The sequence below is a fragment of the Scyliorhinus torazame genome, chromosome 19, assembly GCF_047496885.1.
Source record: "Scyliorhinus torazame isolate Kashiwa2021f chromosome 19, sScyTor2.1, whole genome shotgun sequence".
NCBI classification, from domain to species: Eukaryota; Metazoa; Chordata; class Chondrichthyes; order Carcharhiniformes; family Scyliorhinidae; genus Scyliorhinus; species Scyliorhinus torazame.
Window position 1 is genome coordinate 11,370,052 of NC_092725.1, and position 15,495 is coordinate 11,385,546.

The 15,495-nt window shown below is 56.1% G+C and overlaps 1 protein-coding gene across 1 annotated transcript in view; it reads right to left on the reverse strand.

Moving 5' to 3' along the window:
* The window catches only part of LOC140396009 (double C2-like domain-containing protein alpha), a 71,818-nt gene that overhangs the window by 15,534 nt on the left and 40,789 nt on the right, over positions 1 to 15,495 (reverse strand). The window contains exon 7 of the mRNA XM_072484046.1: positions 11,748 to 11,807. Within this exon, the coding sequence (XP_072340147.1) occupies positions 11,748 to 11,807 (60 nt within the window). The remainder of the gene's footprint in view (positions 1 to 11,747; positions 11,808 to 15,495) is intronic.

The window sequence follows — 15,495 nt, forward strand, 5'->3', positions numbered from 1 at the left end:
TCCCTGAGAGAGAGAGGACTGAGAGACACCAGTCAGTGTACAGATATCTCCCTGAGAGAGAGGGGACTGAGAGACACCAGTCAGTGTACAGATATCTCCCTGAGAGAGAGAGGGGACTGAGAGACACCAGTCAGTGTACAGATATCTCCCTGAGAGAGAGGGGACTGACAGACACCAGTCAGTGTACAGATATCTCCCTGAGAGAGAGAGGACTGAGAGACACCAGTCAGTGTACAGATATCTCCCTGAGGGAGAGGGGACTGAGAGACACCAGTCTGTGTACAGATATCTCCCTGAGAGAGAGAGGGGTCTGAGAGACACCAGTCAGTGTACAGATATCTCCCTGAGAGAGAGAGGGGACTGAGAGACACCAGTCAGTGTACAGATATCGCACTGAGAGAGAGGGGACTGAGAGACACCAGTCAGTGTACAGATATCTCCCTGAGAGAGAGGGGACTGAGAGTCACCAGTCAGTGTACAGATATCTCCCTGAGAGAGAGGGGACTGAGAGTCACCAGTCAGTGTACAGATATCTCCCTGAGAGAGAGGGGACTGAGAGACACCAGTCAGTGTACAGATATCTCCCTGAGAGAGAGGGGACTGAGAGACACCAGTCAGTGTACAGATATCTCCCTGAGAGAGAGAGGACTGAGAGACAACAGTCAGTGTACAGATATCTCCCTGAGAGAGAGGGGACTGAGAGACACCAGTCAGTGTACAGACATCTCCCTGAGAGAGAGAGGGGACTGAGAGACACCAGTCAGTGTACAGATATCTCCCTGAGAGGGAGGGGACTGAGAGACACCAGTCAGTGTACAGATATCTCCCTGAGAGAGAGAGGGGACTGAGAGACACCAGTCAGTGTACAGATATCTCCCTGAGAGAGAGGGGACTGGGAGACACCAGTCAGTGTACAGATATCTCCCTGAGAGAGAGGGGAGACTGAGAGACACCAGTCAGTGTACAGATATCTCCCTGAGAGAGAGAGGACTGGGAGACACCAGTCAGTGTACAGATATCTCCCTGAGAGAGAGGGGACTGGGAGACACCAGTCAGTGTACAGATATCTCCCTGAGAGAGAGGGGAGACTGAGAGACACCAGTCAGTGTACAGATATCGCCCTGAGAGAGAGAGAGGGGACTGAGAGACACCAGTCAGTGTACAGATATCGCCCTGAGAGAGAGAGAGGGGACTGAGAGACACCAGTCAGTGTACAGATGTCTCCCTGAGAGAGAGAGGACTGAGAGACACCAGTCAGTGTACAGATATCTCCCTGAGAGAGAGGGGACTGAGAGACACCAGTCAGTGTACAGATATCTCCCTGAGAGAGAGAGGGGACTGAGAGACACCAGTCAGTGTACAGATATCTCGCTGAGAGAGAGGGGACTGAGAGACACCAGTCAGTGTACAGATATCTCCCTGAGAGAGAGGAGACTGAGAGACACCAGTCAGTGTACAGATATCTCCCTGAGAGAGAGAGGAGACTGAGAGACACCAGTCAGTGTACAGATATCTCCCTGAGAGAGAGAGGACTGAGAGACACCAGTCAGTGTACAGATATCTCCCTGAGAGAGAGGGGACTGAGAGACACCAGTCAGTGTACAGATATCTCCCTGAGAGAGAGAGGGGACTGAGAGACACCAGTCAGTGTACAGATATCTCCCTGAGAGAGAGAGGGGTCTGAGAGACACCAGTCAGTGTACAGATATCTCCCTGAGGGAGAGGGGACTGAGAGACACCAGTCTGTGTACAGATATCTCCCTGAGAGAGAGGGGACTGAGAGTCACCAGTCAGTGTACGGATATCTCCCTGAGAGAGAGGGGACTGAGAGTCACCAGTCAGTGTACAGATATCGCACTGAGAGAGAGGGGACTGAGAGACACCAGTCAGTGTACAGATATCTCCCTGAGAGAGAGAGGGGACTGAGAGATACCAGTCAGTGTACAGATATCGCACTGAGAGAGAGGGGACTGAGAGTCACCAGTCAGTGTACAGATATCTCCCTGAGAGAGAGGGGACTGAGAGACACCAGTCAGTGTACAGATATCTCCCTGAGAGAGAGAGGGGACTGAGAGACACCACTCAGTGTACGGATATCTCCCTGAGAGAGAGAGGGGACTGAGAGACTCCAGTCAGTGTACAGATATCTCCCTGAGAGAGAGGGGACTGAGAGACACCAGTCAGTGTACAGATATCTCCCTGAGAGAGAGGGGACTGAGAGACACCAGTCAGTGTACAGACATCTCCCTGAGAGAGAGAGGGGACTGCGAGACACCAGTCAGTGTACAGATATCTTCCTGAGAGAGAGAGGACTGAGAGACACCAGTCAGTGTACAGATATCTCCCTGAGAGAGAGGGGGGACTGAGAGACCCCAGTCAGTGTACGGATATCTCCCTGAGAGAGAGGGGGGACTGAGAGACACCAGTCAGTGTACAGATATCTCCCTGAGAGAGAGGGGACTGAGAGTCACCAGTCAGTGTACAGATATCGCACTGAGAGAGAGGGGACTGAGAGACACCAGTCAGTGTACAGATATCTCCCTGAGAGAGAGGGGACTGAGAGTCACCAGTCAGTGTACAGATATCGCACTGAGAGAGAGGGGACTGAGAGTCACCAGTCAGTGTACAGATATCTCCCTGAGAGAGAGGGGACTGAGAGTCACCAGTCAGTGTACAGATATCTCCCTGAGAGAGAGGGGACTGAGAGACACCAGTCAGTGTACAGATATCTCCCTGAGAGAGAGAGGGGACTGAGAGACACCACTCAGTGTACGGATATCTCCCTGAGAGAGAGAGGGGACTGAGAGACACCAGTCAGTGTACAGATATCTCCCTGAGAGAGAGAGGGGACTGAGAGACACCACTCAGTGTACGGATATCTCCCTGAGAGAGAGAGAGGACTGGGAGACACCAGTCAGTGTACAGATATCTCCCTGAGAGAGAGAGGGGACTGAGAGACACCAGTCAGTGTACAGATATCTCCCTGGGAGAGAGGACTGAGAGACACCACTCAGTGTACGGATATCTCCCTGAGAGAGAGAGGGGACTGAGAGACACCACTCAGTGTACGGATATCTCCCTGAGAGAGAGAGGGGACTGAGAGACACCACTCAGTGTACGGATATCTCCCTGAGAGAGAGAGAGGACTGGGAGACACCAGTCAGTGTACAGATATCTCCCTGGGAGAGAGGACTGAGAGACACCAGTCAGTGTACAGATATCTCCCTGAGAGAGAGAGGACTGAGAGACAACAGTCAGTGTACAGATATCTCCCTGAGAGAGAGAGGACTGGGAGACACCAGTCAGTGTACAGATATCTCCCTGGGAGAGAGGACTGAGAGACACCAGTCAGTGTACAGATATCTCCCTGAGAGAGAGAGAGGACTGGGAGACACCAGTCAGTGTACAGATATCTCCCTGAGAGAGAGGGGACTGAGAGACACCAGTCAGAGTACTGATATCTCCCTGAGAGAGAGAGGGGACTGAGAGACACCACTCAGTGTACGGATATCTCCCTGAGAGAGAGGGGACTGAGAGACACCAGTCAGTGTACAGATATCTCCCTGAGAGAGGGGACTGAGAGACACCAGTCAGTGTACAGATATCTCCCTGAGAGAGAGAGGGGACTGAGAGACACCACTCAGTGTACGGATATCTCCCTGAGAGAGAGAGAGGACTGGGAGACACCAGTCAGTGTACAGATATCTCCCTGGGAGAGAGGACTGAGAGACACCAGTCAGTGTACAGATATCTCCCTGAGAGAGAGAGGACTGAGAGACACCAGTCAGTGTACAGACATCTCCCTGAGAGAGAGAGGGGACTGAGAGACACCAGTCAGTGTACAGATATCTCCCTGAGAGGGAGGGGACTGAGAGACACCAGTCAGTGTACAGATATCTCCCTGAGAGAGAGAGGGGACTGAGAGACACCAGTCAGTGTACAGATATCTCCCTGAGAGAGAGGGGACTGGGAGACACCAGTCAGTGTACAGATATCTCCCTGAGAGAGAGGGGAGACTGAGAGACACCAGTCAGTGTACAGATATCTCCCTGAGAGAGAGAGGACTGGGAGACACCAGTCAGTGTACAGATATCTCCCTGAGAGAGAGGGGACTGGGAGACACCAGTCAGTGTACAGATATCTCCCTGAGAGAGAGGGGAGACTGAGAGACACCAGTCAGTGTACAGATATCGCCCTGAGAGAGAGAGAGGGGACTGAGAGACACCAGTCAGTGTACAGATATCGCCCTGAGAGAGAGAGAGGGGACTGAGAGACACCAGTCAGTGTACAGATGTCTCCCTGAGAGAGAGAGGACTGAGAGACACCAGTCAGTGTACAGATATCTCCCTGAGAGAGAGGGGACTGAGAGACACCAGTCAGTGTACTGATATCTCCCTGAGAGAGAGAGGGGACTGAGAGACACCAGTCAGTGTACAGATATCTCGCTGAGAGAGAGGGGACTGAGAGACACCAGTCAGTGTACAGATATCTCCCTGAGAGAGAGGAGACTGAGAGACACCAGTCAGTGTACAGATATCTCCCTGAGAGAGAGAGGAGACTGAGAGACACCAGTCAGTGTACAGATATCTCCCTGAGAGAGAGAGGACTGAGAGACACCAGTCAGTGTACAGATATCTCCCTGAGAGAGAGGGGACTGAGAGACACCAGTCAGTGTACAGATATCTCCCTGAGAGAGAGAGGGGACTGAGAGACACCAGTCAGTGTACAGATATCTCCCTGAGAGAGAGAGGGGTCTGAGAGACACCAGTCAGTGTACAGATATCTCCCTGAGGGAGAGGGGACTGAGAGACACCAGTCTGTGTACAGATATCTCCCTGAGAGAGAGGGGACTGAGAGTCACCAGTCAGTGTACAGATATCGCACTGAGAGAGAGGGGACTGAGAGACACCAGTCAGTGTACAGATATCTCCCTGAGAGAGAGAGGGGACTGAGAGATACCAGTCAGTGTACAGATATCGCACTGAGAGAGAGGGGACTGAGAGTCACCAGTCAGTGTACAGATATCTCCCTGAGAGAGAGGGGACTGAGAGACACCAGTCAGTGTACAGATATCTCCCTGAGAGAGAGAGGGGACTGAGAGACACCACTCAGTGTACGGATATCTCCCTGAGAGAGAGAGGGGACTGAGAGACTCCAGTCAGTGTACAGATATCTCCCTGAGAGAGAGGGGACTGAGAGACACCAGTCAGTGTACAGATATCTCCCTGAGAGAGAGGGGACTGAGAGACACCAGTCAGTGTACAGATATCTTCCTGAGAGAGAGAGGACTGAGAGACACCAGTCAGTGTACAGACATCTCCCTGAGAGAGAGAGGGGACTGAGAGACACCAGTCAGTGTACAGATATCTCCCTGAGAGAGAGAGGGGACTGAGAGACACCAGTCAGTGTACAGATATCTCCCTGGGAGAGAGGACTGAGAGACACCAGTCAGTGTACAGATATCTCCCTGAGAGGGAGGGGACTGAGAGACACCAGTCAGTGTACAGATATCTCCCTGAGAGAGAGAGGACTGAGAGACACCAGTCAGTGTACAGATATCGCACTGAGAGAGAGGGGACTGAGAGACACCAGTCAGTGTACAGATATCTCCCTGAGAGAGAGGGGACTGAGAGACACCAGTCAGTGTACAGATATCTCCCTGGGAGAGAGGACTGAGAGACACCAGTCAGTGTACAGATATCTCCCTGAGAGGGAGGGGACTGAGAGACACCAGTCAGTGTACAGATATCTCCCTGAGAGAGAGAGGACTGAGAGACACCAGTCAGTGTACAGATATCGCACTGAGAGAGAGGGGACTGAGAGACACCAGTCAGTGTACAGATATCTCCCTGAGAGAGAGGGGACTGAGAGTCACCAGTCAGTGTACAGATATCGCACTGAGAGAGAGGGGACTGAGAGACACCAGTCAGTGTACAGATATCTCCCTGAGAGAGAGGGGACTGAGAGTCACCAGTCAGTGTACAGATATCGCACTGAGAGAGAGGGGACTGAGAGTCACCAGTCAGTGTACAGATATCTCCCTGAGAGAGAGGGGACTGAGAGTCACCAGTCAGTGTACAGATATCTCCCTGAGAGAGAGGGGACTGAGAGACACCAGTCAGTGTACAGATATCTCCCTGAGAGAGAGAGGGGACTGAGAGACACCACTCAGTGTACGGATATCTCCCTGAGAGAGAGAGGGGACTGAGAGACACCACTCAGTGTACGGATATCTCCCTGAGAGAGAGAGGGGACTGAGAGACACCACTCAGTGTACGGATATCTCCCTGAGAGAGAGAGAGGACTGGGAGACACCAGTCAGTGTACAGATATCTCCCTGGGAGAGAGGACTGAGAGACACCACTCAGTGTACGGATATCTCCCTGAGAGAGAGAGGGGACTGAGAGACACCACTCAGTGTACGGATATCTCCCTGAGAGAGAGAGGGGACTGAGAGACACCACTCAGTGTACGGATATCTCCCTGAGAGAGAGAGAGGACTGGGAGACACCAGTCAGTGTACAGATATCTCCCTGGGAGAGAGGACTGAGAGACACCAGTCAGTGTACAGATATCTCCCTGAGAGAGAGAGGACTGAGAGACAACAGTCAGTGTACAGATATCTCCCTGAGAGAGAGAGGACTGGGAGACACCAGTCAGTGTACAGATATCTCCCTGGGAGAGAGGACTGAGAGACACCAGTCAGTGTACAGATATCTCCCTGAGAGAGAGAGAGGACTGGGAGACACCAGTCAGTGTACAGATATCTCCCTGAGAGAGAGGGGACTGAGAGACACCAGTCAGAGTACTGATATCTCCCTGAGAGAGAGAGGGGACTGAGAGACACCACTCAGTGTACGGATATCTCCCTGAGAGAGAGGGGACTGAGAGACACCAGTCAGTGTACGGATATCTCCCTGAGAGAGAGAGGGGACTGAGAGACACCACTCAGTGTACGGATATCTCCCTGAGAGAGAGAGAGGACTGGGAGACACCAGTCAGTGTACAGATATCTCCCTGGGACAGAGGACTGAGAGACACCAGTCAGTGTACAGATATCTCCCTGAGAGAGAGAGGACTGAGAGACAACAGTCAGTGTACAGATATCTCCCTGAGAGAGAGGGGACTGAGAGACACCAGTCAGTGTACAGACATCTCCCTGAGAGAGAGAGGGGACTGAGAGACACCAGTCAATGTACAGATATCTCCCTGAGAGAGAGGGAACTGAGAGACACCAGTCAGTGTACAGACATCTCCCTGAGAGAGAGAGGGGACTGAGAGACACCAGTCAGTGTACAGATATCTCCCTGAGAGAGAGGGGACTGAGAGACACCAGTCAGTGTACAGATATCTCCCTGAGAGAGAGAGGACTGAGAGACACCAGTCAGTGTACAGATATCTCCCTTTGAGCGAGGGGACTGAGAGACACCAGTCAGTGTACAGATATCTCCCTGAGAGAGAGGGAACTGAGAGACACCAGTCAGTGTACAGACATCTCCCTGAGAGAGAGAGGGGACTGAGAGACACCAGTCAGTGTACAGATATCTCCCTGAGAGAGAGGGGACTGAGAGACACCAGTCAGTGTACAGATATCTCCCTGAGAGAGAGAGGGGACTGAGAGACACCAGTCAGTGTACAGATATCTCCCTGAGAGAGAGGGGACTGAGAGACACCAGTCAGTGTACAGATATCTCCCTGAGAGAGAGAGGACTGAGAGACAACAGTCAGTGTACAGATATCTCCCTGAGAGAGAGGGGACTGAGAGACACCAGTCAGTGTACAGACATCTCCCTGAGAGAGAGAGGGGACTGAGAGACACCAGTCAGTGTACAGATATCTCCCTGAGAGAGAGGGGACTGAGAGACACCAGTCAGTGTACAGATATCTCCCTGAGAGAGAGAGGGGACTGAGAGACACCAGTCAGTGTACAGATATCTCCCTGAGAGAGAGGGGACTGGGAGACACCAGTCAGTGTACAGATATCTCCCTGAGAGAGAGGGGAGACTGAGAGACACCAGTCAGTGTACAGATATCTCCCTGAGAGAGCGAGGACTGGGAGACACCAGTCAGTGTACAGATATCTCCCTGAGAGAGAGGGGACTGGGAGACACCAGTCAGTGTACAGATATCTCCCTGAGAGAGAGGGGAGACTGAGAGACACCAGTCAGTGTACAGATATCGCCCTGAGAGAGAGAGAGGGGACTGAGAGACACCAGTCAGTGTACAGATATCGCCCTGAGAGAGAGAGAGGGGACTGAGAGACACCAGTCAGTGTACAGATATCTCCCTGAGAGAGAGAGGACTGAGAGACACCAGTCAGTGTACAGATATCTCCCTGAGAGAGAGGGGACTGAGAGACACCAGTCAGTGTACAGATATCTCCCTGAGAGAGAGAGGGTACTGAGAGACACCAGTCAGTGTACAGATATCTCCCTGAGAGAGAGGGGACTGAGAGACACCAGTCAGTGTACAGATATCTCCCTGAGAGAGAGAGGACTGAGAGACAACAGTCAGTGTACAGATATCTCCCTGAGAGAGAGGGGACTGAGAGACACCAGTCAGTGTACAGACATCTCCCTGAGAGAGAGAGGGGACTGAGAGACACCAGTCAGTGTACAGATATCTCCCTGAGAGAGAGGGGACTGAGAGACACCAGTCAGTGTACAGATATCTCCCTGAGAGAGAGAGGGGACTGAGAGACACCAGTCAGTGTACAGATATCTCCCTGAGAGAGAGTGGACTGAGAGACACCAGTCAGTGTACAGATATCTCCCTGAGAGAGAGGGGACTGGGAGACACCAGTCAGTGTACAGATATCTCCCTGAGAGAGAGGGGAGACTGAGAGACACCAGTCAGTGTACAGATATCGCCCTGAGAGAGAGAGGGGACTGAGAGACACCAGTCAGTGTACAGATATCGCCCTGAGAGAGAGAGAGGGGACTGAGAGACACCAGTCAGTGTACAGATATCTCCCTGAGAGAGAGGGGACTGAGAGACACCAGTCAGTTTACAGATATCTCCCTGAGAGAGAGAGGGGACTGAGAGACACCAGTCAGTGTACAGATATCTCCCTGAGAGAGAGAGTGGACTGAGAGACACCCGTCAGTGTACAGATATCTCCCAGAGAGAGAGGGGACTGAGAGACACCAGTCAGTGTACAGATATCTCCCTGAGAGGGAGAGAGGACTGAGAGACACCAGTCAGTGTACAGATATCTCCCTGAGAGAGAGAGGGGACTGAGAGACACCAGTCAGTGTACAGATATCTCCCTGAGAGAGAGGGGACTGAGAGACACCAGTCAGTGTACAGATATCTCCCTGAGAGAGAGAGGGGACTGAGAGACACCAGTCAGTGTACAGATATCTCCCTGAGAGAGAGAGTGGACTGAGAGACACCAGTCAGTGTACAGATATCTCCCAGAGAGAGAGGGGACTGAGAGACACCAGTCAGTGTACAGATATCTCCCTGAGAGGGAGAGAGGACTGAGAGACACCAGTCAGTGTACAGATATCTCCCTGAGAGAGAGAGAGGGGACTGAGAGACACCAGTCAGTGTCGAGATATCTCCCTGAGAGAGAGAGGGGACTGAGAGACACCAGTCAGTGTACAGATATCTCCCCGAGAGAGGGGACTGAGAGACACCAGTCAGTGTACAGATATCTCCCTGAGAGAGAGAGGACTGAGAGACACCAGTCAGTGTACAGATATCTCCCCGAGAGAGGGGACTGAGAGACACCAGTCAGTGTACAGATATCTCCCTGAGAGAGAGAGGACTGAGAGACACCAGTCAGTGTACAGATATCTCCCTGAGAGAGAGGGGACTGAGAGACACCAGTCAGTGTACAGATATCTCCCTGAGAGAGAGAGGGGATTGAGAGACACCAGTCAATGTACAGATATCTCGCTGAGAGAGAGAGAGAGGGGACTGAGAGACACCAGTCAGTGTACAGATATCTCCCTGGGAGAGAGGACTGAGAGACACCAGTCAGTGTACAGATATCTCCCTGAGAGAGAGGGGACTGAGACACCAGTCAGTGTACAGATATCTCCCTGAGAGAGAGAGGGGACTGAGAGACACCAGTCAATGTACAGATATCTCCCTGAGAGAGAGAGGACTGAGAGACACCAGTCAGTGTACAGATATCTCCCTGAGAGAGAGAGGGGACTGAGAGACACCAGTCAGTGTACAGATATCTCCCTGAGAGAGAGGGAATTGAGAGACACCAGTCAGTGTACAGACATCTCCCTGAGAGAGAGAGGGGACTGAGAGACACCAGTCAGTGTACAGATATCTCCCTGAGAGAGAGGGGACTGAGAGACACCAGTCAGTGTACAGATATCTCCCTGAGAGAGAGAGGGGACTGAGAGACACCAGTCAGTGTACAGATATCTCCCTGAGAGAGAGGGGACTGAGAGACACCAGTCAGTGTACAGATATCTCCCTGAGAGAGAGAGAGGACTGAGAGACAACAGTCAGTGTACAGATATCTCCCTGAGAGAGAGGGGACTGAGAGACACCAGTCAGTGTACAGACATCTCCCTGAGAGAGAGAGGGGACTGAGAGACACCAGTCAGTGTACAGATATCTCCCTGAGAGAGAGGGGACTGAGAGACACCAGTCAGTGTACAGATATCTCCCTGAGAGAGAGAGGGGACTGAGATACACCAGTCAGTGTACAGATATCTCCCTGAGAGAGAGAGGACTGAGAGACACCAGTCAGTGTACAGATATCTCCCTGAGAGAGAGGGGACTGGGAGACACCAGTCAGTGTACAGATATCTCCCTGAGAGAGAGGGGAGACTGAGAGACACCAGTCAGTGTACAGATATCTCCCTGAGAGAGAGAGGACTGGGAGACACCAGTCAGTGTACAGATATCTCCCTGAGAGAGAGGGGACTGGGAGACACCAGTCAGTGTACAGATATCTCCCTGAGAGAGAGGGGAGACTGAGAGACACCAGTCAGTGTACAGATATCGCCCTGAGAGAGAGAGGGGGGACTGAGAGACACCAGTCAGTGTACAGATATCGCCCTGAGAGAGAGAGAGGGGACTGAGAGACACCAGTCAGTGTACAGATATCTCCCTGAGAGAGAGGGGACTGAGAGACACCAGTCAGTGTACAGATATCTCCCTGAGAGAGAGGGGACTGAGAGACACCAGTCAGTGTACAGATATCTCCCTGAGAGAGAGAGGGGACTGAGAGACACCAGTCAGTGTACAGATATCTCCCTGAGAGAGAGGGGACTGAGAGACACCAGTCAGTGTACAGATATCTCCCTGAGAGAGAGAGGACTGAGAGACAACAGTCAGTGTACAGATATCTCCCTGAGAGAGAGGGGACTGAGAGACACCAGTCAGTGTACAGACATCTCCCTGAGAGAGAGAGGGGACTGAGAGACACCAGTCAGTGTACAGATATCTCCCTGAGAGAGAGGGGACTGAGAGACACCAGTCAGTGTACAGATATCTCCCTGAGAGAGAGAGGGGACTGAGAGACACCAGTCAGTGTACAGATATCTCCCTGAGAGAGAGAGGACTGAGAGACACCAGTCAGTGTACAGATATCTCCCTGAGAGAGAGGGGACTGGGAGACACCAGTCAGTGTACAGATATCTCCCTGAGAGAGAGGGGAGACTGAGAGACACCAGTCAGTGTACAGATATCTCCCTGAGAGAGAGGGGACTGAGAGACACCAGTCAAGGGGTAGCAGTGAGGGACTCGACCAGAATGCACAATTACAACATTACCTCTTTCAGATAGAATGACATCCCTCTCATGTCTGCCATCATTGCGGATGGAGAGGGGAGCTGCAGGAAAGGGAGCAGAAATTTGTAAATCACTCAAGCTGGGAGCAAGCAACCCCATTTTTTTTTTTTACATAGAACACACAGTGCAGAAGGAGGCCATTCGGCCCATCGAGTCTGCACCGACCCACATTAATCCCTCACTTCCACCTTATCCCCGCAACCCAATAACCCCTCCCAACCCTTATGGACACTATGGGTAATTTATCGCGGCCAATCCACCTAACCTGCACATCTTTGGACTGTGGGAGGAAACCGGAGCACCCGGAGGAAACCCACGCAGACACGGGGAGGACGTGCAGACTCCGCACAGACAGTGACCCGAGCCGGAATCGAACCTGGGACACTGGCGCTGTGAGGCCACAGTGCTAATCACTTGTGCTACCGTGCTGCCCAAAATGCAGACAATCGATTAGTGGTCATCATATAACTTCGGATCCCAGATTGATTTTATTGAATTCAATTTTCACCAGCTGCCAAGGCGGGATTCGAACCCGGGTCCCTAGAGCATTGCTCTGGCTCTCTGGTTTACCAGTCTGGTAAACCAGAGAATCAAACACCGACTCTCCCCGGGGTACGGGTCCCCCCCCACGGGCACCGACTCTCCCCGGGGTACGGGTCCCCCCCACGGGTACCGACTCTCCCCGGGGTACGGGTCCCCCCCCCACGGGCACCGACTCTCCCCGGGGTACGGGTCCCCCCCACGGGTACCGACTCTCCCCGGGGTACGGGTCCCCCCCACGGGCACCGACTCTCTCCCGGGGTACGGGTCCCCCCCACGGGCACCGACTCTCTCCCGGGGGACGGGTCCCCCCCACGGGCACCGACTCTCTCCCGGGGTACGGGTCCCCCCCACGGGCACCGACTCTCTCCCGGGGTACGGGTCCCCCCCACGGGCACCGTTACTCTCTCCCGGGGTACGGGTCCCCCCACGGGCACCATCTCTCCCGAGGTACGGGTCCCCCCCACGGGCACCGTCTCTCCCCGGGGTACACTTCCCTCCCCCGGCACCGTCTCTCCCGGGGTACGGGTCCCCCCACGGGCACCATCTCTCCCGAGGTACGGGTCCCCCCCACGGGCACCGTCTCTCCCCGGGGTACGGGTCCCCCCCACGGGCACCGTCTCTCCCGGGGTACGCTTACCCCCCCGGCACCGTCTCTCCCGGGGTACGCTTCCCCTCCCCCGGCACCGTCTCTCCCGGGGTACGGGTCCCCCCCCACGGGCACCGTCTCTCCCGGGGTACGGGTCACCCCATGGGCACCATCTCTCCCGAGGTACGGGTCCCCCCCACGGGGACCGTCTCTCCCGGGGTACGCTTCCCTCCCCCGGCACCATCTCTCCCGGGGTACGGGTCGACCCCACGGGCACCGTCTCTCCCGGGGTATGCTTCCTTCCCCCGGCACCGTCTCTCCCGGGGTACGGGTCCCCCCCACGGGCACCGTCTCTCCCGGGGTACGGGTCCTCCCCCACCCGGCACCATCTCTCCCGGGGTACGCTTCCCCCCCCCCGGCACCATCTCTCTCGGGGTACGGGTCCCCCCCACGGGCACCGTCTCTACTGGGGTACGGGTCCCCCCCCACGGGCACCGTCTCTCCCGGGGTACGGGTCCCCCCCACGGGCACCGTCTCTCCCGGGGTACGGGTCCCCCCCACGGGCACCGTCTCTCCCGAGGTACGCTTCCCCTCCCCCCCAGCACCGTCTCTCCCGAGGTACGCTTCCCCTCCCCCCCACGGGGACCGTCTCTCCCGGGGTACGCTTCCCCCCCCCCGGCACCGTCTCTCTCGGGATACGGGTCCCCCCCACGGGCACCGTCTCTCCCGGGGTACGGGTCCCCCCCACGGGCGCCGTCTCTCCCGAGGTACGCTTCCCCTCCATGGGCACCGTCTCTCCCGGGGTACGGGTCCCCCCACGGGCACCGTCTCTCCCGGGGTACGCTTCCCCCCCCCACGGGCACCGTCTCTCCCGGGGTACGCTTCCCTCCCCCGGCACCGTCTCTCCCGGGTTACGCTCCCCCCCCCCCCCGGCACCGTCTCTCCCGGGGTACGGGCCCCCCCCACGGGCACCGTCTCTCCCGGGGTACGCTTCCCCCCCCCCCCCCCCCGGCACCATCTCTCCCGGGGTACGGGTCCCCCCCACGGGCACCGTCTCTCCTGGGGTACGCTTCCCCTCCCCCGGCACCGTCTCTCCCGGGGTACGGGTCCCCCCCCACGGGCACCGTCTCTCCCGGGGTACGGGTCCCCCCCATGGGCTCCGTCTCTCCCGGGGTACGGGTCCCCCCCCCACGGGCACCGTCTCTCCCGGGGTACGCTTCCCCCCCCCCCCCCCCGGCACCGTCTCTCCCGGGGTACGGGTCCCCCCCACGGGCACCGTCTCTCCCGGGGTACGGGTCCCCCCCACGGGCACCGTCTCTCCCGGGGTACGGGTCCCCCCCACGGGCACCGTCTCTCCCGGGGTACGGGTCCCCCCCACGGGCACCGTCTCTCCCGGGGTACGGGTCCCCCCCCCACGGGCACCGTCTCTCCCGGGGTACGCTTCCCCCCCCCCCCCCCCGGCACCGTCTCTCCCGGGGTACGGGTCCCCCCCACGGGCACCGTCTCTCCCGGGGTACGGGTCCCCCCCACGGGCACCGTCTCTCCCGGGGTACGGGTCCCCCCCACGGGCACCGTCTCTCCCGGGGTACGGGTCCCCCCCACGGGCACCGTCTCTCCCGGGGTACGGGTCCCCCCCACGGGCACCGTCTCTCCCGGGGTACGGGTCCCCCCCCCACGGGCACCGTCTCTCCCGGGGTACGCTTCCCCCCCCCCCCCCCCGGCACCGTCTCTCCCGGGGTACGGGTCCCCCCCACGGGCACCGTCTCTCCCGGGGTACGCTTCCCCCCCCCCCCCCGGCACCGTCTCTCCCGGGGTACGGGTCCCCCCCATGGGCTCCGTCTCTCCCGGGGTACGGGTCCCCTCCCCCGGCACCGTCTCTCCCGGGGTACGCTTCCCCCCCCCCCCCGGCACCGTCTCTCCCCGGGGTACGGGTCCCCCCCACGGGCACCGTCTCTCCCGGGGTACGGGTCCCCCCCACGGGCACCGTCTCTCCCGGGGTACGGGTCCCCCCCACGGGCACCGACTCTCACCATAAGACATAGGAGCGGAATTAGGCCACTCGGCCCATCAAGTCTGCTCCGCCATTCAATCATTGCTGATATTTTCTCATCCCCATTCTCCTGCCTTCTCCCCTTAACCCCTGACCCCCTTATTAATCAAGAACCGATCTATCTCTGCCTTAAAGACACTCAGTGATTTGGCCTCCACAGCCTTCTGCGGCAAAGAGTTCCACAGATTCACCCCCCTCTGGCTGAAGAAATTCCTTCTTGCCTCTGTTTTAAAGGATCGTCCCTTTAGTCTGAGATGGTGTCCTCTGCGTCTAGTTTTCCCTACAAGTGGAAACATCCTCTCCACGTCCACTCTATCCCGGCCTCGCAGTATCCTGTAAGCTTCAATAAGGTCCCCCCTCATCCTTCTAAACTCCAACGAGTACAGACCCAGAGTCCTCAACCGTTCCTCACACGACAAGCTCTTCATTCCAGGGATCATCCTTGTGAACCTCCTCTGGACCCTTTCCGAGACCAGCACATCCTTCCTGAGATACGGGGTCAAAACTGTTCACAATACTCCAAATGGGGTCTGACCAGAGCCTTATACAG